General features: G+C 34.3%; 9 protein-coding genes across 12 annotated transcripts in view; 4 read left to right on the forward strand and 5 right to left on the reverse strand.

The window, feature by feature from the left end:
- Nucleotides 1–2350, reverse strand: part of LOC100634715 (E3 ubiquitin-protein ligase RNF213-like) — a 38056-nt gene extending 35706 nt beyond the window's left edge. The window contains exon 1 of the mRNA XM_019996398.1: nucleotides 2265–2350. The gene's annotated coding sequence lies outside the window, so the exon portion shown is untranslated. The remainder of the gene's footprint in view (nucleotides 1–2264) is intronic.
- A 410-nt stretch (nucleotides 2351–2760) lies between these two features.
- On the reverse strand, nucleotides 2761–5299 carry LOC100634840 (L-threonine 3-dehydrogenase-like). Of its 2 annotated transcripts, none has more exons than XM_003382332.2 (10): nucleotides 5080–5295; nucleotides 4865–5023; nucleotides 4665–4814; nucleotides 4494–4620; nucleotides 4140–4237; nucleotides 4006–4096; nucleotides 3926–3962; nucleotides 3563–3687; nucleotides 2912–2966; nucleotides 2761–2860 (listed from the first exon to the last, which is right to left on the reverse strand). In XM_003382332.2, exons 1-10 carry the CDS (start codon nucleotides 5246–5248, stop codon nucleotides 2801–2803), a joined length of 1071 nt encoding a protein of 356 aa, XP_003382380.1. In that variant the 5' UTR covers nucleotides 5249–5295; the 3' UTR covers nucleotides 2761–2800. The 2 variants fall into 2 exon arrangements, with proteins under 2 accessions (XP_003382380.1, XP_019854599.1); XM_019999040.1 differs by having other exon boundaries at nucleotides 2809–2874; nucleotides 2926–2966; nucleotides 5080–5299.
- Nucleotides 5267–7109, reverse strand: LOC100635091 (L-threonine 3-dehydrogenase-like). The gene is made up of 12 exons (XM_003382334.2): nucleotides 6877–7109; nucleotides 6776–6831; nucleotides 6508–6610; nucleotides 6311–6460; nucleotides 6201–6266; nucleotides 6091–6151; nucleotides 5945–6042; nucleotides 5798–5888; nucleotides 5715–5751; nucleotides 5544–5668; nucleotides 5439–5493; nucleotides 5267–5389 (listed from the first exon to the last, which is right to left on the reverse strand). The coding sequence occupies exons 1-12, from the start codon at nucleotides 7055–7057 to the stop codon at nucleotides 5330–5332; spliced, it is 1083 nt and encodes a 360-aa protein (XP_003382382.1). The 5' UTR covers nucleotides 7058–7109; the 3' UTR covers nucleotides 5267–5329.
- Nucleotides 7110–7146: 37 nt separating this feature from the next.
- On the forward strand, nucleotides 7147–10936 carry LOC100639261 (probable ribosome biogenesis protein RLP24). The gene is made up of 6 exons (XM_003382353.3): nucleotides 7147–7270; nucleotides 7311–7424; nucleotides 9919–9991; nucleotides 10500–10563; nucleotides 10627–10709; nucleotides 10763–10936. Exons 1-6 carry the CDS (start codon nucleotides 7190–7192, stop codon nucleotides 10855–10857), a joined length of 510 nt encoding a protein of 169 aa, XP_003382401.1. The 5' UTR covers nucleotides 7147–7189; the 3' UTR covers nucleotides 10858–10936.
- LOC100638881 (A-agglutinin anchorage subunit-like) lies at nucleotides 10838–13693 on the reverse strand. Its single transcript, XM_003382352.3, has 5 exons — nucleotides 13579–13693; nucleotides 13375–13529; nucleotides 11652–11799; nucleotides 11318–11602; nucleotides 10838–11269 (listed from the first exon to the last, which is right to left on the reverse strand). Exons 1-5 carry the CDS (start codon nucleotides 13652–13654, stop codon nucleotides 11010–11012), a joined length of 924 nt encoding a protein of 307 aa, XP_003382400.1. The 5' UTR covers nucleotides 13655–13693; the 3' UTR covers nucleotides 10838–11009.
- A 143-nt stretch (nucleotides 13694–13836) lies between these two features.
- LOC100635214 (uncharacterized) lies at nucleotides 13837–19323 on the forward strand. 3 transcript variants are annotated; one of them, XM_019998719.1, is made up of 10 exons: nucleotides 13837–13993; nucleotides 14040–14147; nucleotides 15975–16084; nucleotides 16792–16885; nucleotides 17666–18043; nucleotides 18090–18443; nucleotides 18488–18625; nucleotides 18743–18802; nucleotides 19047–19068; nucleotides 19120–19323. In XM_019998719.1, the coding sequence occupies exons 2-10, from the start codon at nucleotides 14060–14062 to the stop codon at nucleotides 19202–19204; spliced, it is 1329 nt and encodes a 442-aa protein (XP_019854278.1). In that variant the 5' UTR covers nucleotides 13837–13993; nucleotides 14040–14059; the 3' UTR covers nucleotides 19205–19323. The 3 variants fall into 3 exon arrangements, with proteins under 3 accessions (XP_019854278.1, XP_019854240.1, XP_019854330.1); XM_019998681.1 differs by having other exon boundaries at nucleotides 13838–13989; XM_019998771.1 differs by lacking the exon at nucleotides 18743–18802 and having other exon boundaries at nucleotides 13840–13989.
- Nucleotides 19324–19383: 60 nt separating this feature from the next.
- LOC109583810 (uncharacterized) lies at nucleotides 19384–19964 on the forward strand. The gene is made up of 2 exons (XM_019999308.1): nucleotides 19384–19480; nucleotides 19540–19964. The coding sequence occupies exons 1-2, from the start codon at nucleotides 19391–19393 to the stop codon at nucleotides 19954–19956; spliced, it is 507 nt and encodes a 168-aa protein (XP_019854867.1). The 5' UTR covers nucleotides 19384–19390; the 3' UTR covers nucleotides 19957–19964.
- Nucleotides 19965–20041: 77 nt separating this feature from the next.
- Nucleotides 20042–22737, reverse strand: LOC100639514 (translocon-associated protein subunit beta-like). The gene is made up of 6 exons (XM_003382354.3): nucleotides 22640–22737; nucleotides 22450–22598; nucleotides 20599–20697; nucleotides 20432–20540; nucleotides 20294–20371; nucleotides 20042–20251 (listed from the first exon to the last, which is right to left on the reverse strand). Exons 1-6 carry the CDS (start codon nucleotides 22652–22654, stop codon nucleotides 20141–20143), a joined length of 561 nt encoding a protein of 186 aa, XP_003382402.1. The 5' UTR covers nucleotides 22655–22737; the 3' UTR covers nucleotides 20042–20140.
- An 11-nt stretch (nucleotides 22738–22748) lies between these two features.
- Nucleotides 22749–26310, forward strand: LOC100635338 (guanine nucleotide-binding protein subunit beta-5-like). The gene is made up of 12 exons (XM_003382336.3): nucleotides 22749–22894; nucleotides 22965–23110; nucleotides 24454–24495; nucleotides 24557–24633; nucleotides 24676–24805; nucleotides 25127–25224; nucleotides 25276–25321; nucleotides 25371–25511; nucleotides 25804–25900; nucleotides 25959–26017; nucleotides 26072–26179; nucleotides 26225–26310. The coding sequence occupies exons 1-12, from the start codon at nucleotides 22777–22779 to the stop codon at nucleotides 26234–26236; spliced, it is 1074 nt and encodes a 357-aa protein (XP_003382384.2). The 5' UTR covers nucleotides 22749–22776; the 3' UTR covers nucleotides 26237–26310.
- Nucleotides 26311–27984: the final 1674 nt, after the last annotated feature.

Raw genomic sequence — 27984 nt, forward strand, 5'->3', positions numbered from 1 at the left:
GCCAAGACTATAGCATCAGTATAGTAGATATTCCTTGACCATATTTAGTCAATCAGTGCTGTCTCTCATAAATGCTGTAAAATCATAACAATGATAATAATAATGAACTTATTGTTTGTGTAAAATAAACAAGTATCACAATTGCAACTGAAGAAATATTATAAATATCTTAAAAAACCAACACAAACAAGAACATAAAAATAAAAAAACAAGATTGAGTAGGATTCAGAATGACCTACAAAAATACGAAATGAAAATCCTACTCTCGTGATGCAAATTCTACTCTACACTGCAAGGCGATCTCTAATTCTTAAAATAATAACATTAAAAGTACAACGTAGAGTAGAATTTGCATCACGAGAGTAGGATTTTCATTTTGTATTTTTGTTGGTCATTCAAAATCCTACTTAATCTTGTTTTTTTTAATTTTTTATGTTTAGGAAAATAAAGAACTAATCTTGTACTATGTGGTGTGTGGAACTGCTGCATGGGTCCAATTAGTTAAATGGTAGTCTCGCATGGCCAGGCTCTATACTGCTTTTTGACTTTTGGATATCCAAAAGTCAAAAAGGGGTGGAGAGTCATGCCATGCGAGACTAGTTAGACGGGGTCTGGCCAACAAAGTAGGATTCATTATGAATGGCATTAAGTAGAAATTCAATGCCCCTTAAGTTTACAAATCACTTTAACTTAACCCTGCACACAGTGAATAACTGATATCAGTGACCTTGAGCATAAACAAGGCACTGAAGTATACTCTGCATACTTAACGATGACACAGTACTGCTACACTTAGCTAATTTTAACTTTGTTTTTAATATCACAATGTTTAAACTCTGAATTTAACAAGTCATTATATGCATACAGTTTAAGTGGGTTCATTTACTAAAATTTTTGCCAAAATTCAAGTACTAGTGTCTCAGATTTGGAAACTGAAAGTTCCTCTACTTGTGCCGGCTCTAAAAATTAGCATTGTTTAGTTAATAATAACTAAAACTAAAACCTATTTTAGTAAGCTGTTTTCCTTTACTAAAACTAAAACTAAGGCCTCGTAGTTTACACGATGACGCTAGCCTAATCTGCATCGTTTTTGCTATTACTGTTTTCAGGTGTTTACACTAATCCAGCAGCTGCGTCTTTATTGGACTTTATCATTCCTTTATAGAGTTATCCGTTTTGGTATTCGTTTTCTTTTGTTCGGATTTGATATGCGTTTTCTTGTGTTTTAGTGTAAACGAGACCCTTATTCGACTAAAAATATATCCGTTTTACTTTAAAACGTAGTCGTGTAAACCAGGCCTAAAATTCAGGCCTGGTTTACACGACGACGCTAGCCTAATCTGCATTGTTTTTGCTATTACTGTTTTCAGGTGTTTACACTAATCCAGCAGCTGCGTTTTCATTGGACTTCATAGACTTATCTGTTTTGGTATTCGTTTTTCTTTTGTTCGGATTTGATATGCGTTTTCTTGTGTTTTAGTGTAAACGAGACCCTTATCCGACTAAAAATATATCCGTTTTACTTTAAAACGTAGTCATGTAAACCAGGCCTCAAATTCCTCAGTGCTTATAACAATAATTAAAACCAAAACTAGTACTAATTAACTATAACAAAAACTAAACTACTTTAATTGTGAGTTACATTAACTAAAACTAAAACTAAAATAGCACACTTGAAACTGCTTAAATTATTGCAGTGTAAGTAAGAGGTCTGACCACTAATACCTGCACTATACTTTTGATCAGGTCATTTGGTTCATTTACTTGTTCTTAATTTTGATCGTTTAATTGTCTTTACATAAACGGAAAGAGTTTGGTGGATAATCATAAAACTATAACTAAAACTTACTAATTATTGTGCCATACTAAAACAACACTACTAAAAATACCATTCAAAAATGTAATCATTCTTTTACTTGTTAGCTATGAGTTGTTATAATTAGAGTCAGATAATAAAATTAAGCGCACTAAAAATGTGGCAGCACTGCTTTAGTGATAAAAACTAACTCATCTTATCAGGTGTCGTCTGGATGGCTCATAGACTGAGCCTTGCATAGAAGGATAATACATGGCTGTTGTTCATAGTCACAACAGCCTGTCGGCCGCTTCGATCGGCGGTATATCTATGGATAGATTATAGCATACCCCGTTATGTTAGCCTGCCACGGTTATTGGCAGACATGTCGCAAAAATACTGAGTCTCATTTATAGCCTTATCCAGACTTAAAACAAGACAGTGTAACTATTAAAATCAATCTACTCACAATTTACAGCAACCCTTTAGTGCCAAAAACTAAGAAGACTCAGCGAAGTTACAGCATAAACAGGTTGTCTTTGACCTTCCTTCTCTGCTTGCAGAAATATGTGCACCAACGCCGAAGCCGTACTTCCTGACACGTCACGTATGCTGTATCATAGATATTATAGAATATTTATGGCTGTATATGCATGAGTAGTCTCGAGTAGCTAGCCCCTCCCACAAACCACGGCCGGACTTATTTATAATTAATCACGGAGAACGAATGATGTATGCATAGATCATAGATATACAAACACTATAGTACCTCTATGCCAATTTCACTTCCGCAATGCATTAATTTATTGTTTACTGTACCATAGATTCACTATACTAAACCTATGGGAGGTGATTAGTGCCAAAATTAGGATACAGTTTTTTTAATGTGGCATTGTTATCAGCAAGCTATTTTCAAGTACCGTATTAATTTTTGTAAATGTAATTTCTACAGTATTGTAAAAATAATAATACATTAAAATAATTTATGATAAAAAATTTTCAACTTCAAGATCTTGGACTTATTAAAACTTTACATCCTTTGCCACAGAGTAATGTTTCAAATGCCTAGATTCAAAAAACTATAAAAAGAATTTTAATTACACATATATTTTATACTTCTTCAAACTGACTCATTGGAAACTCATGGGTAATGATTGGCTTTGTATTTATCCTATAAAACAATAATATAATTTGTCATCTTAAAAACATGACTTAATTGGAAAAATTCATATATATATATATCTATATGTGTATTATATATATCATACTAAACAGGTCTATATACAAAAATATAGACCTGAGGTGGGTGTCCAAGGATGTGATATAGCCCCGAGGACCGCAGGCCCGAAGGCCATATCACATCCGAGGACACCCATCAAAGGTCTATATCTTTTGTATACAGACCGGTTTTAGTATGTTATATAGGATATATTTTATAATGATGACGGCATTTCTGAATGGCAGGTATATATACAAAAATATAAACCCGACCACATCAAAGGATGATGTCATAATTATGAGATATATATATATATATATATATATATATATATATATATATATATATAGGCTGATTAACAAAATTTAAACTACACTACCAACTATTTTCTGTAGCTGTTGGAAACAATTTCAAGTAACTCCAATAAGATTCAAAAGAGGGAGCTGAGGCATTTCATTTGTATAAAGTGTATGATCAATAATAATGCAAAACTATAATAATGAACACTGATGTGGCATGGCCAGCACCATGCAGTTACTATAGCTTACATTTTTTTGTGTATTAGTTGCTCTGACTTCTCCCAGTCCTCAAAAATTCTTCTTCCATGTACTGTTTTAAGGACTAAGGATTTGAAAACAACATTAACCAGTGGATTTTCAATGTCAAGAGCTCCCTATACAATAGAAATATTACTAATGGGCAATAAAAATGATATTCTAATGTTTCATCAAATTTATTATTAGGTTTCGATAATTTTGGACTGCCCTTAACGTTATGCTTTCGAGTTTAAGCAATGGTTAAACTAGATGCATGATCAATTACACAATAGCAAAGACACTACCAGTTGCCTTTTGTTCTCTTAATTATTATTAGCAAGAGTTTTTCAATAGTTAATATAGCATTTTACTAACCTTAATTAGTCCAACAAAGCAAATTTGACCTCCTTTTCTATAGAACTTAAATAAAATAGAACTTTTCACTTTTAACAAACCTAAGATACTTAAAACAAGATCCTGCTAACTCAGTACTTCCTGTTGCTTCAATTATCCTTCCAATTCCATTCCCACCAGTTTTTTCCATTACTGAAATTATTTTAATTAACTCACATATAAGCTATAAACATACTTGTAGAATTGAGATCATCAGTGGCATTATTAATAAGAACATCTGCTCCAACTTCTTTTGCTAACTGTAACTTCTCTGGAAACATGTCACATGCATAACTGCAGGTATTAAAACATTTACACTAATTTAATATCATTTTCATACAAAATTGAAGTTTGGCAAAAAAACTATTCTCATAATCATTATTTTTGTCATTATGACAGTGATACTAGCTGCTATAATTTAGCAAGCAAAATATATGGCAGTGGTATTTCCATAACACAGCAAAATAATTGATAAAATTAATAGCTATATACAGTATTAATAAGCATAATCAAGTATATAAAGGAATCATACTCTTGGTATTAAACGTACACTTTACTTGCTCCTAATGCTTTGGCTATACCAACTGCAAGAAGACCTACTGGTCCACATCCCAGTACTAAAACATCTTCCCCATCAGGTTCAATTGATTCTACAGCTTGATGAGCAACACCACAAGCTGAAAATAAGTAAAATAAAAACAATCTTATTGGAGTCACTTACGTTCAAGTATGGCAGCTTGTGCATCATCTATATCTGTTTGCAATAAATAGGCAAACTTTGCAGGAATAATGGTATATTCAGAGCAGCCACCATGTTTAGTTCCTTTGCCATAACCAAATTGGTCAAGATTCTGACAAATATGTTTTAAATCTATGTAATGAAACTCCAAAACATACAACAAAGCCATAGCCATTGCTAACCATGTGTGCACTGATAGCACTTCCCACAGTAGAAATGATTCTCAACACACACTCTTTTACCAAGGGCATACTCGCATGGAACGTCTTTCCCAACAGATACTATCTCTCCAACCATCTCATGCCCAGGGGTGAAAGGAATCTCAGCTACTACTTTTGCAACTAATCAAGCAGAAGAGTGTATGGTACATGTCTTCCTCCCACACTTTGACACCTACCATAATTCCATTTGTATTTCTGTATATCTGTGCCACATAATGCAACCTTCTTTACCTTCACCAACAGCTCATCTTTGCTAGGTTGAGGCACTGGCACGTCTTTGTATAAGTATGACTCAGTTGGTGATTCCTTCACAAGGGCTTTCATAAACTTGGGCAAAGTTGCCATTCTTTCAGCCACACCCTCTTCTGAAAATAATAAATGTTTTTTTACAAAAAGTAGCAGTTCAATATATATTTGTTATATTAGTTATTTTCCGGGAGTCATAAGTATTTTACAGCCAGCACCACTCATTAACGTTGCAAATGCCTATGGAGACATTTATAACTATTTGCAAGAGAATAAAAAGATGACATACCTCTTCAAATTGACTCATGGGAAAGTCGTGTGTAATAATTGGATCAGTGTTTACTCTATGCCATAAATTAACATACAAAAGTAAAAGATGGCATTAATTACTGACTTGTTTTCCTTTAAAAATCTCTCAGGTTCAATCCAGTCTTTAAAAATCCTTCGTCCATGGACCGTTTTGAGAGTTAATGATTTAAAAACTACATTGGGCAGAGGGTCTTCTATATGAAGTGGCTCCTACAACAAAATCTGTGATACAATAATTACAATAAGAATGAAGTACTTTAGGCAAGCCAACTAAAACAATAGAACCACCCTTCCTGTAATTAAGTTTATTAGAGTTTGATTACAAATACATCACACTACCTTAATAGACTGAAACAATTATTAATCATTGGGACTACCCCAGTAGCATCAAGTAAACGTCCAATACCATTATTACTCGTTTCTTGCATTACTAACATTGCATTGACAAGTTGTATACACAAAGAATCTTTAATCATAAGTCATTACTTATCTCTTTAAGGTTTTGTGTTTTGCAATTTACAGTCACATCAGCTCCAACTTGGCTAGCTACCTTTAGTTTTGCATCCACAATGTCACAAGCAATGCTAAAAATTTATCATGAAATTCTACAAGTCAAGAAATTGTATACTAACATTTTTGTTGCTCCCATTACTTTAGCTAAGCCAATTGCAAATAGTCCAATTGGTCCACATCCTAACAAAGAATAGCATTAAATACACCTAAAGCCAGGACAATTAATTACCCTGAATAAGAATATCTTCTCCTATAGGATTAATGGCATCAAGTGCCTGATGAGCAACTCCACATGCTACAAATGATTAAAGGTGAAGTGTCATGCAATTACTAGCATACGTTCTAATATTGCTGCTTTAGAATCATCCAAATCAGTTTGAAGGAGATAAGCATATTTTGCAGGCACTATTGTGTATTCTGAACAACCTCCATAAGGAGTACCTTTTCCATGACCAAACTGATTGAGGTTTTGACAAATATGAGGTTGCCCTGTACAAAGTAATTTAATCACAGAAGCTTCAATTGGCTTAACTCACCATGCATACATTGATAACAATGCCCACAATAATAATGATTCTCAACACAAATTCTCTTTCCAATCTGATATTCCTGGGGAACATCTGAGCCAAGCTGCACAATCTGAAACAAAAATGTACATGTTAAGTGGTAGTCTCAGCCTGCCCCTTCACTAGTCAAAATCAAAACTGTGTACTGTAATTTTGGGATTACATTTAAATAATTTTTTGTATTGCTATAACAATTCATTGAAGAATTACTATAGCTAAAAATTATTATTGATTTTACCTCTCCAACTGTCTCATGACCTGGTGTAAATGGAATTGCTGCAATAGTCTTTGCAACTGCATAATAAAAATCTTAAACAAAGCAGGAAATATTACTCTTACTCTCTCCCCACTTGTACAGGGTGATGTCTGAGCCACAAATTGCAACCTTCTTCACTTTGACTAGCAGTTCACCTTGACCAGGTTGGGGCACTAATACATCTTTATAAATATAGGATTCTGTTGCTGACTCTTTGACCAGAGCTTTCATATATTTAGGAAGAGGCTGAGAAGAGCTTTCCATTGCAATGGAGCATTAAGCATAAGCAATTAACCAGCAGCCACCTCCCTATTCTATCATTATGCGCATGCGCAGAGCTAGAGTCGCAGACCAGCCACACCCAAATGAAATAAGTCATCACACAACACATGTGCGATGAGGTTGGAAAAGTGCTATTTTTGTTCTTCTACCATTTATCCAGGTCATGGAATCATGTTTGTCAGAAATGACTGTAAAGTAATGGTTAATGCATGCAAGTTTGATTACTTTTGTAAAGCAATTTAGATTCTGTCGGTCCAAGTGTCATAAAGCTTTTAAGAGGAAGAGAAACCCTAGGAAAGTTAGATGGACAAAAGCATTTAGAAAAGCAAATGGAAAGGAAATGACTATGGTAAATGAATTTTATTATTAGTGGTATGAGTGTGTATGTGATGGTGGTGGTGATTATCATAACGGGTGTAAAGCTCTGAATAATTATGATATCAAAAGGTTTAGGTGATAAAAATTGGCAGAGATGTATTTAGCATTTTACATATATTATATAGCCATTCGTCAAAATAGATATCCGCCATTTGAACCATTGTGTGCATGCTCAATGGTACATAGTGACAAATTTTTCTAATTAAAACTTGCTAATTGCTAAAATTCAGCAATTCACCTAAATTTAATCCCTTCACTGTCAAAAAGTATAATAAGATTTATTATAAAGTGAGAAAAGACAAGTAGAGAGTAGAATCGCTTTAACATGAGCTACTAAGGAACTGGTAGCCATTTTGACTTTGAAATTGGACATAATGAAGGACTTTAAGACAGACTAGTAAAGTACTAAATGTTTGGCTACTTGTATGATATTTTTTATCCATTATTATAATCAAGAGTGCATGATATGACTACATGGGTTGGAATTATATGCTGCCTAACCATTATTTTTTCTTCAATTTATGCATTAAAGTGTATTGCATAAAAAATCTAGACGAAGCATACTACATTGCAATTAAATATTATGAAATTTTAAAAATAATACTGATAAAGAGACATAGGTTATGCAATGTGAATGTGGTGAGCATTTGGCTGAGTTATGTATATGTAGTTTGCTATTGTCACTGACTTCAAAGGAGTGGAGTGATATATTAAAGAAATACAGCCTTTATGCACCTGTACTTGTAAAACACTCATTAAATACCACTCACTCCTTGTATTTATAGCAAACAAAATTTTTAAAATGTAGCAATTAAGTTTTGAACTTGTGACTGAATAATAATTATTTGAACTGGTTTACAAAGTATTAATTTTCAACTGGAATACGCTGCCATATGTTATACATAGGGTCTAGCATGTGATTCAAATGTGAGTAAATTATTTGAGCATTAGCATTATAGTCATGTTTTGAATGTACCGTACAAGATGATTTATTGGTGGAGTAACATTTGGTGAATTTACTTATGGAAGTTTAATTGGCAAATTTTATATTGACGATTTTGTGCCACATGCCATTGAGCATGCTCAGATTGTAGCAAAATGGCAGCTTTTATATTGGCAATTTCTTTATGGAATTGCCAGTATTGATTCCTCGCCAATAAATTATCTTGTACGCTAGTCATTTTCTATGTAAAGCAGGTCTACATAATATTCATTGCTTTTTTGTGTTGTGTTACAACCAGGAGTGCAATAGAAACAAGTGGTCACATTTCAAAACGTTGGAATGGAATGTTTTTCTATTTTGGCATTGTGATGCCCATTGCCATTTGCTTCTACAGCACTTCCAGTCACAATATAAATCATGAAAAGCAATGCATCATTTTGTAGACCTGCCATGTATTGAAAAAATTCATGGTCCGAGTACAATAATTAATAAGGAAAATATTTTATTGTTAAAAATGAAAACCAAAATTAATAAGTATATAATGCTTTTCTACTGTTTCTGGATTTTGTTTGAATCTTTGAGATGATTTATAAGTGATAAGTTAACAGTAAAGCCTTACTTAATTTTTGTGGTCAATTTGTAGCAATGGGAACTTGTTGGAAACACCTCTAGACTTTGATTTTCTCTGGTACACGGAATTGTACTTGATACCATTGATACTCTAGAGGTAAAGTACTTGGAATCAAACTGAATCACATTCATGCTGCATCTCGTCACTAGTTTATACCAGTCAAGCAGCTGCGTTGGTAAAAAAATTTTTGTTTGTTTAATGTTTACAAAAGTATCCACTTTGAGGTCTCCTTAAGTGATGCATATTCATGTAGTGTAAACACATCCTAATAAGGCTGCATTTGAATCAGGTTTTGTTTTTGCTGTTATTGTTATCTAGTGTTTACAATTTTCTAGTGTTGACACTAATCTTGCAGCTGCATTTTTATAAATTATCATTTTGTTTACAGAAGTATCCCAGTATGCATAATTAGTGTAAACACAAGCTGTATTTTGAAGCAAGAAAGCCTCAGTCCAGAGTATAGTCTAAACATAGCCTAATAACCTTTGTGTGTGAATTTCCTTTGTGGTAGAGCTAATTGTCTCTGAGTTACTAGTATACTTAAGTTAACTTAATTGCCAAGTTGATTAAGTAGTCAATTCATAAATTTAGCTGTCATGTCTGACATTGTGTGATTGACATGCTTTTCTTGCCCTTTCATCCATTATGCTTGTGAAGTCATGATAAAAATTACATGTCGTTACATAGGTGGTGGTAGTGAGATTACGAAAAACAATATTTTATAGTGGGTAATTTTGGAGGGGAGAAATGTTAGTGATTGGTGGGTTTTAATTTGGTGAATTTACACATTTGGCCAGCAAACCGTTAAGGAGTAGCCTATGTGAATTTAAAAATAGGGCTGAGGCACTACATTTTGGTGTTATCTACTCATAATTTCTTATGATAATTTAGGATGCGTCATTAGAATTTGAGAGGAAAAGAAATATTCCTACAAAATATAGCAGGGAAGTTTGGGACAAAACAGGTTAGTGGTTATATGCGTAGTATTAAATTATACATGCATTAGGCTATTGTATGTACATGTATAATGATGCTGCGATGTATTCTAGATATTTAGTAAAAACAATTAAACCTATTTTGGTTTTACATGTAGGTCTTTAAACTGATTAGACACCCAATACATTATGTCTTAAATGGTTCCAAACACATGCAGCAAGAATCAAAAGCCTTTCCCTTACTTTCAGTGATACTCTGGTGGCTTAGATGGCACTGAGCACTAGTGAGCAGACATGCATGCATAGTGACCATCAAGGAAGACAATTGATGGCTTTTTTTGCAGCAGAAATTTTTTGTTAATCGTTTTCAAATTTGATAGTAGTACTACCATAGTCTAAGTTGGTTATTGACCTCAGCCTTGGCATTGCAGGAAAATTAGACAACCACCTATGCCCTTGGTTGTTATCTGATCTTGCTAAGGTATCTACACATAATTCAGTGTCTCTTCTTTTTTCATTAATCTACACTTAATCTAGTTGAAGCTATTAAGAAAGTTGAAAAGGTCAAGGTCAAGAGACAAAATCAGTTCATTAAAAACAGGTTCATTTGACATGTCATAATTTTGCAGCTGACATTACACTTCTATTGTACTACTTCCTTTAGGCTAAAGGCAGGTCTTAAATTACAAAATGAAGCTAACAAAAAAGAAGTTGAAAAAGGAATTTATTTACTGGAACAGCCATCAAGTAAATTAAGAAGGCTTCGAGTGTATGCTATTAACAAAATTTTTGGTTTACAGTTACTGCTGATAAGATAATCGCTGCACAGAAAGAAAGGCAAGTATCAAAAAGAGAAGAAAAAGATGTTGAACAAATGGAGGCTGAACAAGTATAACTTTTATAATAGAATAAACAATTAACCACTATCATTCAATAATGTATGTATCTATATGAAAAAAGTTTAAAAAAACAAACTCAAGTCAAGACAAGTCACAAATACATGTACATGACAATAATAAATCTATAATTAGGGACTGGTTTACTGAACTATATCATTAAGGACAGAACAGTGACTAATATTAGTGAGACAAACAAAGTCCACTCAACAGCAAGTGTTGAAGCACCTGCTGGAGATGAGATTGTAGGTGTAGGCATAGTACTAGTACTACTGGAAGTAGGAGTGCTAATGGCAGTGGTTGATACACTCATAGTACCACTGGCACCTATATTGGTGGTACTAGTGGAAGTTGTGCTTAAACTTGATGATGAGGATGAAGACGATGGCGATGGCGCCGACATGGGTGTACCTACATACCAATAAAGTAATTAAAATGGTCATAATAGGAAAACCAAACCTGTCAATGAGAAAAGTTCATTTGGGGTGCCACCCTGTTGTGTTACAGCACGACAAGCATATTCTCCAGCAGAATCAGCAGCTACTGTAATTGTGTGTGCAATAGCAAGTCTCATCTGATTATTGTTCGTGATAGTTGTTGTTTTAAGAACTTGCGAATCTTTGTAAAATGTGACTGTTACATCTGACAGGCATGTTTCTACTTGACAGGTTACAGTAATGGTGTCGCCAATAGTGAACTGAGACAAATCATAATCAGGTATATCAGACAATATGACAACCGGCACTAAAATAACAAGAAAGAAGTAAAAAGAATAAAGTATTTTTATTAATACCTCCTTCAACAACAACTCTTATGTTAGTACTAGCAGGTACAGGACCAACGACTTGACAAACATAAATACTCGCATGGCTAGTAACCAATGGATCAAATGTTAGATTAGCCGTAATGAAATTTGTCCCATTCACTTCCATCTGTGATGTCTGTCATAGAAATAAAAGTAAAAACATGAAGATATTTATCTACAATAAATCAAATAAGGAAACAATAATGATTGGTGTTGGTCTTCTGACAACCTACAAATGCTTGCAATGCAGTTCTGTCAAAACATAGTTGACAAATTAAGTTATGATAGCAACACTGCCTACAATCAATTATTGAAATATTATTATGCATTATGCATACACAAGTTATGTAGTGAGAAACAGTTTTAAACTATACTGAACATGTACATGTATATTTTAAAGTGATTGCTACTAACAGAGTACCTTGATGCCATCATGATGGCAGCACTATCTTGTACACCATAAACTTTGCAGTGACTATCTGAGTTACATGTATCTAGCATGATTATTACTTTCAGCATAATTTATGGATTATACGTATCTAAGATGGTGGTCAATATTGTGGTTATTGTCCCCACCATTGTGCCACGCATGAAAGGCTCATACACTTTCAGATAATTGTTTACAATACATTGAATACACACAGTCACATGACATACATAAAAATGTACGAAATGCCATATCAGTAGACAAGTTGAAATTACATTTGCCAAATTCATGTACAAGCTACCATTAACACACATAAATGTGCAATAAGTACAATACATGTATATAAAGTCAGGATTCAGGAACACATTAGTTAAAATTAACCATTTAATCACCATCATTATTACAGCTTCAGTCAATATAGCACAAAAGCAATATCGCATACATATGCACACTTTAATCTGGCTAAAATATTTTGATATCAAATCCAGTTACTTTACTTAATACTATACGTGTACATCCCTACATGCTGAACAAGCAAAAACTTACATGTACATGTACATGTAGGTCAACAATAGAAAATACCGGTAGGTCCGGTACACATGTAAATTCAAGGAGAATAGTTTTTAAAAATGGGAATGAAATGCAAGTCCATAATGCAGCCATAAATACATGTACAATATGCAGAACAGGATTGGAGACCGGATCATGTGAGCACATTATGCGTTGAATCACTCCTAGTTAGACATGATAAAGGCTGTTGATTGGGACCATTAACAAAACTTTGTGGGACCCATCAGACGATATCTGATGGTTTAACAACTAAATATCTGCTTCTATGGCTACTTCATGCCTCTCACAGTGCACTATGATGTTTGTCATGATATGCATCTAAATTTGTGTCCTGGCTCATGGTCTTTTTGTCCTAACACACCATAACTTTCTGAAACTTGCTGACAAATACCATAATCTGCTAATGATACTGAAAAAGTAACTATAAAAGCTCACACTAGCCCATCTTCCTATCTTTTGCAGTTGCTAGAGTCCTACAAACTTTTTGAAAAGGAACCTGCCAGCAATAATTCAGCAGCTGGCCAGGGCTCCAATCCAACCAGGAGTGTTTCAATGTATAAAGTACTCACGTGATCCTGTTCTGTGTATTGTATCTATCATGCAGCCAAGACTATATAGTAGTAAGGGTCTGCCTAGCCAAGAGTACACATACAAATCGAGAGTAGGCTTACAATACATATATACACACAATCAGACATGGTCATCATTACTTACAGTAACAAATCTACTTTCTGTGTCTGTTAGTCTAATAGAACCCAATCCAAAGAAAGACCAAAACACATCAGTACCAGCTCCAACACACTGAATGACCTCTCGGCAGAATACACGAGAATTGAGCGTACCAGTATTGGATACGAAAACAAGGGAAGCTTGTGGGACAAAAAATAATAATACAACTTCTAATGAAGTGATACTTACTTTCTTGCCCGTTAATAAAGGGCAAATTACAGAAAAAGAGTAAAAGAAAGGCCCAAGCAGCAGTCATTATCGGCATCTTTCTCAAGCACAAGCAGTGAAGCAGAGATTTTTTGCATTTTATACAATAAAAATAGAAACTATTCGGTATAAATCTAAAGGGCGTGTGCTGTGTTGCATGGGCGTTAACTACCGGTGTTGCAACTCAATCCCAAACACCCATAATTCATGCTCCCTCTTTTCCGGTCGTAAATACTTTTGCCTCGACAAGATTGTTCTCGAGAGTGTTGACTCATTTCCTGTGTGTCCTGTCCTTGACTTGTCGATGTCAATTGTCGAGTCGTCTCATATCAGCGACTGACAGCGAGAGAGGCTACATTGTTTAACAGGAGACTCCTGTGTTTAAAGATAAGTGTAAGTAAGTGTATCTAAGTTTGCTTTCACTCCATCTTTCTGCCGTACAGGGTGCTTTAAGTTTGTAAACATGGTGACTTGGTGGACGAGTGCCTGTTTTTGTGCACTTTTTCTCATTAGCACATGTTCCAGTCAACTTTGTAATAAGACAGTGTCGGGTAAGGAGAGTTTATCTATAAATTTAGCATGGTTAAGATGTTACAATTTTAAATGCCACATTTAATTTTTTCAATCTTATTACTTAAAAGGCTGTGTATGGATATTTGTGTACTTTTCTGTCAATGCGTTGACCCTTTTGGGTCTCAAAAAGTACCATATTTCCTTGAAATCTTTTCGCCCTTGAATTCTATCTGCCTTTGAATTATATCCATACCATTAAGAAGGCTGAATGAATTTCAATGAAATAATATTCACCCTTGAAAGGCTTCAGGCTTGAATTATTAATTGTTGCGCATGCGCAGTAGTATTAGCACTTAATTGCACATGTTAACTGTAGAGGAAGCCCAAAAAGTGGATGTATAGCTGCTGATTAAATGGAGCTGAAGCTGTTAGTCTTCGCCCTTGAATACTATTTGCGCCTGTATTGTACCCGCAGTGCTCTTGCTTCTAAAATTGATGGTACCCGCGGATAGAATTCAAGGAAATCGGTAACACTAAAATAGCAGAAAAAATGAATTTTTAAAGCATTTGTAACGACAGTTACAAGTTGCAACTGATTATGAAAGAACAATCAAATGCTGTAGAAAAATATGACCAAAAGCACTCTCAAGTCTCAAAATAGAGAGAGTTAGTATTAGGCTTTTGCAGGTGGATTACTTAAGTTTTGCTAGCCAGACCATTCCCCAGCCTACAGTCATTAGTGTAGACTGTGGAATGGTCCAGCTAGCAAGAGTAGGATTACTGGTAAAGAACGTATCAGAGCTCCAGAAGCAAGAATTGGAGATAATCTGACACAACATAGAATATATACACTTAGATTTTTTTCTAGACATGGTGGTTGATTGTTTAACCCTGTCTTAAACTACATGTATCAATATAAACAACATTTATATCCCAACAATTAAGAAGGCTGAATGAAATACACATGTAATATTCACCCTTGAAAGGCTTTAGGCTTGAATTATTAATTGTTGCACATGCGCAGTAGTATTAGACTATTAGCACATAATTGCACATGTTAGCTGTAGAGGAAGCCCAAAAAGTGGATGTATAGCTGCTGATTAAATGGAGCTAAAGTTATTAGTCTTCGCCTTTGAATACTATTTGCCCCTGTATTGTACTTGCAGTGCTCTTGCTTCTGAAATTAATAGTATCCACAGATAGAATTTAAGGAAATGTAGTAATAATTTGTCACACTTAAATAGCAGAAAAAAAAATTTTTAAGCATTTGTAACCACAGTTACAAGTTACAACTGATTGTGAAAGAACAAAGGAGTGCTAATAAGTTAAAGCGCCAATCAAATGCTGCAGAAAAATATGTCCAAAAGCACTCTCAAAATAGAGAGATTTAGTGTTAGGCTTTTGCAGGTGGATTACTTAGTTTCGCTAGGCAGATCATTCCCTAGCCTACAGTCATTTGGGTGTAGGCTGTGGAATGGTCCAGCTAGTGAGAGTAGGGTTACTGGTAAAGAAAGTATCAGAACTCCAGAAGCAAGAATTAGACCATAATCTAACACAACATGGAATATCCATTTTTGATTAGATTCTTTTCTAGACATGGTGGTTGATTGGATTGCTTTTTCATAATTATAGACCTGTGTGTATCACTCTTTTTCTACATTGGATGTTGTTATGAATGATTGTGTGTATTAAATATCTGTGTATTTACAAAATTTAGCTAGAAGCAATCAATATAATCCTTTTATGACAAATATTGTGTACATGGGTGGAATAATTTTGAGTTGGTGAATTTAGTTTAACATAGTCATGGGAATACATTATTGTCATGAGTAATGGCCACTTATTACTCTAATTTCCTCTTTTAGTTGAGGTGACAAGTAGTGGTCGTTTGATGTTACCATCTGTTGGTAGTGTCATTTTGTGGACTGATAAGCGTGTTCAAAGTTGGAATTTTTCTAATGGAACAAGTCTATCTGTAAGTACATATATTGTGAAGTTCTTTGAAGTTTTCTGATTGCATTTTTTTTCAAAAATAATAATAATGTGCTCCAACTCCCATCGTCCAAAAAATTACTCACTGCAGTATGAGCCTGAGAAAATGCCCATTTTTGCTTCCTTCAATGTTACTTCCTGTCGGTGGGTTGGCTAAATGTGATATCATAAGAGGCGTACATGTACATTATAGATGTCATTGCTGCATGTATAGGGGAAAATGATCCTGAATTTAAAGATTGGGATGATTGGCTCTTGTTATTCTAAGCATGGAACTGCAAGAAAAAGACACAGAATACGAAACAAAAGATTCACCTACTTGTGGTATTTTACGTTTTCTTGCAGCTCGATGCTTAGAATAATGAAAGCTTATGATCCCAATCTTTAAATTAGTGCCATTACGTTACTAGGAATGAGAATAAAACATCATTTTCCCCTATGCAGCAATGGATTAATTTTCTTATGACCTCACGTTTAGCCACACTCACCAACAGGAAGTAACATTGAAGGAAGTAAAAATGGGCATTTTTGAAGGCTCATTTCTCAGTGAATTATTTTTTTTGAATATTGGGAGGCGGAGCACATTATTGTTATGGTCAGACAATAATATTAAGACCATAACATAAATACCCCCCAAAATGCATATCTTTAGTGTAAACTTGAATTAAGATGTTTTTTTTTAATTTTTAGGATCGTCAGTACATATCTGTGGGTACAGAAGATTCATATTACATATTAGTTGGTGGTGATACAACTTATAATGTCACTCTTGAATTTGATATACGTAAGTACAACATGTACATCTGTACTTGTGCATGTACATCATAAAATACCATACTACCTTATAGCCCCAAGTTTTCATTGGTTAAAAATTTTTTCAAGGTGTATTGTTGACGAAATTTTATAATTATGTTGTCCTGCATTCTGTAGTATGCAAATTATAGAAGATTTTAATCTAAATTTTAATTCGAAGAAGAAAAGAAAAATTTTACATTCAAAAGTTTGGAGCTATACGTGAAAATATTTGCTGGAATTTCATTTTGATGTTTTGCAAAATTCCACAAATTATAATTCTTTGCACAATAAATTTTGCTCTATTTAGCACAAAATCACTTAATAGAATGTGTACAAATATTTTTAGTTAGCACAGTATTTTTGATTGCTTACAATGTACTGTAAAGTGGATAGTGTTGAAAGGGAGACATTTTGGCGAATTGCTAACATTTTGGTAAGCAACTGTAAAATCAAAGTAAATACTCAATTACGAAGGCTAGGTACTAACATTGCAAATTCACACAAGTTATTTCTATAAAAAATTGATTTTATCAATCTGTGAAATTTTATTAAAGCACTATACAGTAGTACAAAAGGGGGAGGTTGACTTGGCGAGTGGCTGTTGACTTGGCGAGTGGCTGTCACAATGTAAAGTTTGCCAAAATTTATCAAATTACCTGCTTTATGGTAGAACTGGTGTGAGTGTATACTCCTTACAGTGACTTGATTAATGATTTATTCTTCTACATGTGCAATGTATAGCCATTAATCGTACATTTTTTGTTTTTAGGTGCTATTTCATGCAAGAATATTACTCTGGACTTACAAGTTTCTTCTCGAAGTTTTAGTTGTGTTCCTGTTAGTAGTTGTGGAACTTCAGATGATATTGATGTTACTAGAATAAGATGGTTGAAGGCGTATTACATTGATGACGACAGTTATGTAGATGACTATCAAGAGTTAGGCTCTAGTGGGTGTGATGGTTTTATGCCAGTTGGTATAGACAATCATATTGGTAGAGATCGTATAACCTTTAATGATTCACGAAGTGAAGATAACAGGATAATTTCTAATGGGACTCTTATTATTACGCAAGACAATGCATGCTCAGCTGGATATTACATTGCTGTTGCTGATGGAGTAATAATATATCAATTTACTTTTTATTGTAAGTGCAGTGTGATTGTATTATGTATTGATAGTTCTTTTCATAGATGGACCAGAATTTGTTAACAATCCTTCTACAGAAAGTGCTAAAGTCACACTGGGGGCAGATAATTTTCATGAGTTTTCCTGCCTTTTCCGATCCTTTCCATCTCCCATTGTGACATGGTATCTGAATGATCAAGCAGTTAATGAGCCAAATGTCAGATATGTCAACATATCTTCAAACAACAATATGATGCCAAATACGACTGTTACTAGTGTTGCCTATGATTACACATGGACTCTTTTTGGTGGTCTGACAATTAATGATGTACAGTATGAGAATGGTGGCAGATACAGATGTTCAGGATCCAATGGATACATGACTACTGAAAGTGATAGCAGACTTTTGAGAGTTCAAAGTAAAATTAATGTTGTTTATTAATAATTTTTAATTTTTGTTTAGGTCCCCTTCGTCCTCTTTGGCCTATATTAGGTATCATTGCTTCTTGTATTATTACTGCTGTATTTATTGCTGCTGGATATATTGTGGACAAAATTAAAGGAGATGACAAAACGACTATTAGTCAAGATGAAATTGATGGTAATGAAATATTTTTTAAAGTTATGTGACAAAATTTAAATTTAATTAACTATTACTGTACTTTCTCGAACAAGAGTTCCCATGAGCAAATAAAATACTGTACTTTACATATCACAGGAAACACATCCATGCCAGAAAAGCCATTAAGGGAAATTGACTCTTTTTCGGGAAACTATGGTAAGGTATGGTTGGGTTCTGCCGGTAGTTAGGCGATTCCACTATTTTTGTCTTTGTTTCATTTTAATTTTTGCAACAGTGGTTTCTGTTATAATGTATAAATTGAGCAAATGAGCCCTTACAAAAAATTAATGGCAAAATTAATGAAATTACTTGACTACTGGAGATGCCCCTCCTACCTTACTGCTATATTGTTATCATTGAATTTATTTTCTTCTGTTTTGTTTTAATTTCATAATAATAGGTGCTTTTCGTCCATCGTCAGTGTAAGTAATCATTATGACTGATATTTTAGTATTTGTTTATATTCATTATAGGAATTCGTTCAATGAGGATGATACAAAGGAACTGTACAGGAGATCATCTAGTGCTAAGGAATTGCTGCCTAATCAGACTTCATAATAGTGACATGCATATAGTTTTAATTAATAAAATGCCTTATGCTTCATGAACTCTTTGATTATGTCCTGTACTTTAGCTGTTATGAATTTTAGTTAATTCATTATTATTTGTGCTACTAAGGAAAGTCAATTTTTTCACGTAGTGATTCGGGCGTTTTTTTATGTGCATGTATCCCTTACTAATATAATGGAGAAAGGTGGTCTTGCTCTACAGAAACAGCTAGTCAGAAATGAAACTATGTTGTGTACTACCAAAGCATTGTGTCCAAATAGAACTGTAAGATCATAGTATTTATTGTCAGTTGAGACTCCATAACTTCCTCATATTCCTTGTAGTATGTGGTTGGGAAGTCAATGGCACTATATGCAAGATATTACAATTGGGCATCAGATGAGCACAGTTCACATTTAGAGAAGTGTACCTGTAAGCCAAAAACTGTGTTCTCTGTCTGCTTTCCCTTGAGGCCTAGAAGACAGCATAAGGAATTACACAATAAGGTGAAGGAATTGGTACACAATCCTCAGAATAACCAGATCAAGAAATCTACCTCCAAAAGTAAAGAAACACCAGTTATAGAAAAAGTATTCTGTGATGACTTGGAAAGAAAGAAGAGTGGAAGAATATACAAAAGCCTAGTACTTCCACCTATAAATAATCCTGATGTCAAGCATGGTGTAATGCCTCTTGAATTGAGTTATTCATACAGGTACTCTTACTTTAACAAAACATACAACAGTGTACCACGCCAATAAAGATTAATATATTCATTAATTATTGCTACGCATAACTTACAAAATAAACTACCTCCCATTATGTGCACTTTGACAATACTGCCACTATCATTTTAAAATGGCAAAATCAAGTTTATGTTTAATTTATCAAAAAAATGAATAATAATCCTAATAATGAACCAGCTATTAAATAAAGAGCACAGAATTAAGCTTTCTTGTTCTTTAATTTCTCGTATTTGGAATGACTGGAATACCAAAGATAGAAAGGAAGCAGCATAGTCGGAGCAGACATCAAAAAGAATGCTATCCATTCAGTCTAAACAAATAATAATTAAAAAAACACTGTACGATCACTTACAATATGTGAAGAATGTTCACGTGAGAATTCAGATAATTCTAATACCCTATAATTACCTGGAGCACTAGTAAAACCAACCTAAACAAAAAAAAACAACCAATGTACATACATGTACATGTATATGCATGTCATTGATACCTTCTTGTGACCATCTTCATTGCTAATATAGCTCAGAGATCCCCATGAAATATTATAAATCCCAGAACTCAATGGACGTAATATAACAGTATGAGTTACATTACCACTACTACAAGGAGTATAGGATTAATAATTATTGCTATTGGTCAATTACATGTATGCATTACTTTGGAATCCTATCCCAGCTGACAGACATTAGCCCATGAACAAGCTCAAAATCAGTGGATGAAAATGAGTCATCAGTCAATTTGACGTCACGTGCCACACTAAATTAAAAAATAAAGCAATATATATTTAACTACTGGTAAGTATTATACATGCACATAATGTAAATAATCATTTAATTCACAAGCATTAAATAATTATAAGTTACGCAAGTACTAATTTTGTAATTGAAAATAAACTATATGCATTCACAGGATTCATCAATGCTGCCTCATGCACACTACACAACTGATTACCAAATAAGAACTACTGTACATGGGCTACATAGGTATATCAAGTTTAATAGCGTGAAGAACTTTTGCTAGCATTGAACTTACTATACTCATGGTACATGTACATCAGCAGTAAAGGCTATCATATACGGAGCAATATTGTTGCATGCAACTTTGATCTATGTTGCCTCAAGTTGACCACTGCTCAACTTGAGGCAACAAGATAAAATTAACCACAAAGTTTCAAGCAACAGGGTTGCCCCGTGTATGATAGCCTTAATGGGTACTAAAATACATGTAGTATGGCTGTAACAGATCTGGCAGAGTTCAGTAAACACAATAAAACATTGAAGTACATATACAATGTACATGTATATGTACACAACTAAAGCATGAGTGCAGGTCCAGGCCACAACCTTTACCTATTTTTGAACTCTTGAAACACGACAACGTACTACGTAATTAGTACTCCATTTGGCATGTCTACAAAACAGCTAATAGATTTGGTGCAGTATTCAGGCTTATGGGAACTAAATAATGGCTTTTGGATCTTCAATTGTAAGTGACTCCATGACGATTCCTTTCCATACATACACTTCCTGAAGGATTCCTAGCATTATGTTTATCATCAGCTAGCACCAAGCTTCAAGTCCTGCATTATTTCTTTGTAGTTGAACTTCGACAGTCACCATTTCTGCCACTCTCATGTGAACTGAAACACTATGTCACCTTGATTATTTGGTCCAAAATTCAAGATGACAGGCTTCCAAATTTGTGCTATGTGCAATGTGCATATGCAATTATGCATATTAGACAATGGTTTTAAATAGGTAAAATTTATCACACACAAAATTACCAGATATATGCCATGTACCTGTACATGTAGATACTGTGTACATGTACATGTTGCATATATGTACATGTACATGTATATTGTCAATCTTTCATATGACCCTATTTTGTCAAAGTACCTAAATCTAGTTTCTTAGCCACACATACATGTACAGTCCATTCTAGTCAAATGAATTGTAATACCAGAACTCAGATACATTGCTAAACTGCTATCTCCCAAATTTCACCAGAAATGACTAGAAGAGAATTTTTTGTTTGTAAAATTTTTTCTGATATATATGACATGTTTTTATGTTGTGCAGAAAGTTCGAGTTGATTTGAAACAAAATTAGAGTTTTTATGAAAGTCATGCCAACAGCGTCTCCAACAAGTCAATGAGACATGAAGCTTCCTAGAGCTCTGAAAACATGAGATGAGAACTTTTCTGAATATGGCATTACAGACTTGAACTATAACATAGGCAACTAGGCATGACATTGGTATAGTTATATTGGCATGTGAGACTCTCTGACACTGTTCACTTCACAAAATAAACACCGGATTGAATAAGTTATTGCAAGCAGGGTTTGAAATAAAACTGAAACCTCAACCTCTTAACTAAGATTGAAGGGTGGTCGTGGCTAAAGAGGTGTCGGCCAGGTGTGTAGATTGGGTAAATTAAAAGATCAGTTATCATATAATCAAAAGGTATGTACTTAAGACAGAGAAATTCATATATAAATGAGATACCTTGATCCAGTATTGTATATAGTGTAACGAACAGTCATATCTTTTCCTTCTACAAGGTAGTCATTCAAAAACGTTTTTGAAGCTAAAAGATGAGCATCACTAAGACTTGGTGTGGGCCAGTGACAGATCAACAGCAAAACAACAAAACACTACAAAAGGTAATAGTTAACACAAATACTCTACTACATACATAAAATCCCTTCATAGCTACAAGGTTCTTTCAATCGAAACGAACAAAGGGAACAAACAAACAAAACTCAAAGAATAGATCACGTGGATATTTAATAATGTAGGAATGAAAGGGTTAAATATTTTTTAGTCCAGCCCATGTGTGAGGAAATGGCTACCGAAATGGCTGACAACGGTATCTTGTCACTGAAGCAAGAAACAGTACTTTTAAAGGATTCTATTAAGCTAGAAAGAATGAAGTATGCTGATACAACTTGTGAGTTTATATTGGTGTTAGTGTTTTGTGTCTGTGTGAATGATTAAAAATTTTGTATTACTATTGTTAGTGAAGGAAGCAAGTGCCAAGATTAGCGATGTGTCTTTAGTAGCACCTTTACAGTCAATGAAAACAAGAAAGACCCTCAAACATCATTTGAAAGTGATAGCATTTGATTGGTCACCTGATCAGAGACACATTTACAGTGGTGGTGAAGTAAGTCAATTCTTTAGTGAAAACTCATTAGTCAGTGACACATTGCAGTTTTATATGAAGCATGTGTATATACGGTATTTAAAGCTATCAGCTGGGTTGTCAATGAACGTTATCGACGTATCTGCCTACCCTAGCTTATTGGATTTTATGCAAATCTTGCTGTGTATTACATGTACATGTAGAACTATGAGTATAGTAGTATACTGATGTAGGCCTGATCTCACTGGATTTCAACTGTACTTCTTTGGCACAAATTATTCAGTGCTACTTTGTCACTTAAAGTCATGATGTGACACCCCATACACCTCTAGTATACACATAAGTCCCTCCTCATAATATACCATAGGTTAGGGTTTCTTCATGGCTACTTACCATATAGCGGAAAATTTTTGTGGATTTTGTGGGTTTTCAAATTCACGAAAATAAAATCCACGGAAGTTGATTCATTGCACTTCAAGATGGCCAAAAAGTAGAAAACTACAAAAATGAAAGCCATGAAATTGATTTTTGAACAGATCCTCAAAATTTTTGGGCTACGAAAATTTTCCGCTCTACGGTATTTTTGCGATAATAAAAGTTTCAATTAAATACATTTACCATGGAAACCTTTATAGTATTGCTATGACAATAAGACCATGTGTTTACAGTGTTCAGCTAATCATCTATTATATAGCAGCTTTGGTGGGGCCATTCACCAATACTTAGCAAGTTGCTCTCTATCTGTTAGATTCTTGTGGAGAGTTCCAACTTCCAAGATATGGCAAGTAATATACATGTAGTTCCAAAAAGAACTGGTTAAAGCAGCTTTAGAGAGACCAAGGATTAGTAACAGCAAGAAGAACAATAACTCAAAAACTCTGAGCTTGGTGCTTTGCTTTAATACCATATAAGTGATTTTTAGGGAATTATATTTTGTGAAATCTGCTAAAATTCTAATTGGTGGATTTTAATTTCGCGAATTCTACCAAGTGTGCTATGTGGGTACCGTATTAAATTGATTTTCACGGATTTTGTTTTTTGCGAATTAAGAGGGAATCCACAAAATTTGCAAAATTTACAACCCTCTAAAAACCCACTTATACGGTATTATGCCATTTTCAATTAGAATTGCATCTGTTTGCTTTGGTACATGTACATGTACGTAATTGCTGAGTATGGGAAAAATCGCAACAATAACTGAAATAAACAGCTACGAATATACTCTGGCTATGCATGTACATTTGTTATGTACATGTACATGCATGTACATGTACATCTAGTTCATTGATCAAAAGATATCTTACATATTTTGTTATACATGTATGTTATACATTTACCTTTATGCTTTTCTTTTCTCTTTGTAGAAAGGTCTCACTGTAATTTGGGATGCTTTTAATTCTCAAGAGGTACATTAACTGTGTGTTCATAATTAATTTGGTGTTGACTCATTCTGCTATTGTTTACTAGGAAATATTTATTGAGACTGATTTTGAATGTGTTTTTTCTTGTGCATATGCTCCATCAACTACTCTTGTTGCTTGCTGGTGATTTTTCTAATAAAAAATTGTTGTATTACATTTTTATAGTGGATTGAGCCGAAGATGTAGCATTTATGATGTAAATTGTGGAGTTAATTTTATAAAAGAACCAAAGAAAGAATTTTTACTGAACAGTAAATACATTACACATTGCGTATTTGTTGGATCAGACCAGCAGGTACATATTATTTTTGTAATATGATGGATTTTTGTGTTCTGATTCTCTGTCATGAAATTTGTCTATTTATTGCATGCACATGTACTATACATATGATGGATGGGTATAAATATTGGGTAATGGCTGACCTTTTGGTATCCTTTTTATTTAGAGAGGTTTGACAATGGCTAAGTTTAAGGGTATTAACTTTAGTTTTTTAATTTTGATGTGAAATAATAATTGGTGTGGGTGTAAATTAACAGTGAGGCATGTACTACATGTACATGTATGCTGTAAATAATATGCTTTAATTTGTGTATTTTATGTTTTGTTTTATGTCAGATATTGACTGCTGGTGCTAATACTAAAATTGCTCTATGGGATATGGAAAGGCCAGACCCTGTTTGTGAGTTTGTTGGACACAAGAGTGAAGTGATGGGGTAGGTACATGTATTCTTAAATTACATGTAGTTATGGCATTGTCTTTTTAGGGTATCATTAATGCAGCAGAATTCATGTTCAGTGTTTGCATCTTGTGTGAGTGTTTATGTATAAGCTACTACTGGTAGTATAATTATTTTTGTAGGGCAATGATCGCTGTGTGTGTATTTGGGACATTCGCTCAGGGAAATGCATTAGAAGAATTGATGATTATTCATCAGAACTTAATGCTGTTGAATTTTACTCCACTGGTGAAGCTGTTGCTACAGCAGCTACTGATGGCACTGTAAGCTGGTAATTTTAAAAATTTAATACGCATCAGTCATGATACACGTACTTGCTTAATAGAGTAATTTTCTGATTTTTACTATTGTTGCTTGCCTTGTTAGGAATTTCTTCAGTTTATCATTTGTCTGTTCACCTAGTCCATGTACATGTGTATTGCATGCTGTCAATTACTGTGTATTCCATAGTTCCTTAATGCCTACATGTATGTGCATTTAGTTTTGTTAATGGCAATAATTGTTAGTATGACATTTTACCCTTCCATTTTACCATTAATGTACATGTACATGTAGATACGTCTTTTTGACTTCAAAGCTGATCAAGAAATAATGTTATATGCTAAACCAACTATTCTTCTTGCTGCATCATCACTTGATTTCTCTAAGAGTGGTTAGTTATAAATTATTCTTATGCCCCTTATGTTATTACATATACATGTATGTTTCAGGAAGAATTTTGTTTGCTGGTTATGATGATAACACACTGCGTGCTTGGGATGTACTAAAGGTACGTAATTATTCAATCGGAACCCATTGTTAATCATTTATATGTGCACGAAAGGGAGAACAACTGTCTGTTTGGTATGATCATGAAGATAGGATAAGCAGTGTCAAAGTATCTCCTGATGGTACTGCAGTTGGTACTTGTAGTTGGGATTCTACAGTGCGAGTAAGATTCTATCATGATATTTGCTGTTAGTCTTATTTTAACTAGATATGGGCATAGATTACCAATGATTTTTAAATTTTCTGTGTCTATCCTTTCATTTTTAACTATCCATTACATTTTGTGCAATTGAATTTGAAAAATTTTTGTGGTTCCTTTTCAAAATAAAAATTATCATTTTTCTTGAAGTCAGTTTTACAATTATTTTTATCTTTATCATGAAAGTGCCACATCAACGTACCAGTAATTGCTTATTTTCCAGTCACAGTGGGTAGTTTGCCTTTCAACAAAATAGTCATTAATAAAAGGATTCGTAATTATTTCCTGAAATTAACTGCTATTCGTTATAAAGGCACGATTTGATGCTCATGTGTTATGTAAGTTGCCTTGACCCGCGAAATTAGTTTTTGCTTGATTAGCACAAAATCAAAATGTTGAAAGTTTTGGTTTATTGTTATGCTACCCTCCAAAAAACCCTGTATGAAACCCTAGTGAAACTAATGTTAGCATTTTAACTATGATAACATTCATTATACAAAGTCTATGGCATTGGCTATGATAAAAAATAGTGCCTCTAAATAGGTAGCAATAACTAATAGTGTTATTAAGAGTCTTCAAAGTCGTTATCTTCTTCAGTTTCATGGTGGTTGTTCCTTTCACCTGACAACTGGTTAGGGGCTGGAATAGTAAAAGTACCTTCAGCTAGCCTGTTTCTGAACGATTCAAGTAATTTCTTATTCAAGTGGTCAGTCAAAGTTCTATCTTCTGGATTCTCAACTCCTGAGGTTCCTTCTTCATCACTTGAGGCACTGAATCCATTCTCATGGCTGTGTTCTTGGCTTTGATCCGTCATTGTTTGTCTGAAGTGTAATGTCTTTGCTCAAATTTACGGAGAAAGATTACTGGATTCTAGTGTGGATTATCATTATCTATGTGATTAGATCTACAAAAGATTTCCTATGTCCTATGAGAATGTTTTATGGATCATATGAATTTTTATGAATTTTAGTTTTAATGGTGTTTGTAAGTTTTTAGATTGTCGTAATAATATCATTCATAATAGATATAGATCTACTAGACTAGATCTAATTTTGTACACAAGTAGACTATTGCAGCATTACATGTCACAACATGCCACGCCCTTCCACATGGCGGCATAAGGTTACTCTCTCTCTCCTTCTGTTGGATTTTCTCTCATTCATTGTTGTTCTGCTGGCTAATTCTGTACTTAGCCAGCCATTATACCTGGTTAGCTATTATAATATTTCAGTTTTTTCTTTTTTGCTCTGTGTAGAGAGCGGTTAGACAGCTTAGACTATTAAAACCATGCCACCCAAGAAGAGGAAAGGCTCCAGCAAGGCTAGTCGTGACACAGAAGTCCTGTGTTCTATTTGTGACGAGGTCATTGATGATAACTGTCAGGAGTCTATCTTCTGTGAGTGCCTATGTAACGCCTGGGTTCATAGGAAATGTGTGGGTTTATCTAAGGCGAGGTTTGATCTATTGGACAGTTCTAATAAACCATTCCACTGTCTTCACTGTCAGTTTGACTCAATCTCTTCCGAACTATCGTCCCTGATTAAAGCTGAACTGTCCACTCTCCAAGACAAGGTCGTGTCACTCAGTAATAAGTTGAGGGAGATAGTACCCAGCAGTGTCTCTCCAGGAGCCAATAACCCCACCACTTTGACAGCATCTCAGACTACTCCCTCACAATCCTCAGGGATTGCTGGTAGCAGGACTGTCTCTCGTGCTCCCCCTCGTAAGGAAAGGAAATTTACTGTTGTGTTTTCTGGTCTAGCTGAATG

Source organism: Amphimedon queenslandica, unplaced genomic scaffold (assembly GCF_000090795.2).
Source record: "Amphimedon queenslandica unplaced genomic scaffold, v1.1 AMPQUscaffold_13522, whole genome shotgun sequence".
Lineage (NCBI taxonomy): Eukaryota > Metazoa > Porifera > Demospongiae > Haplosclerida > Niphatidae > Amphimedon > Amphimedon queenslandica.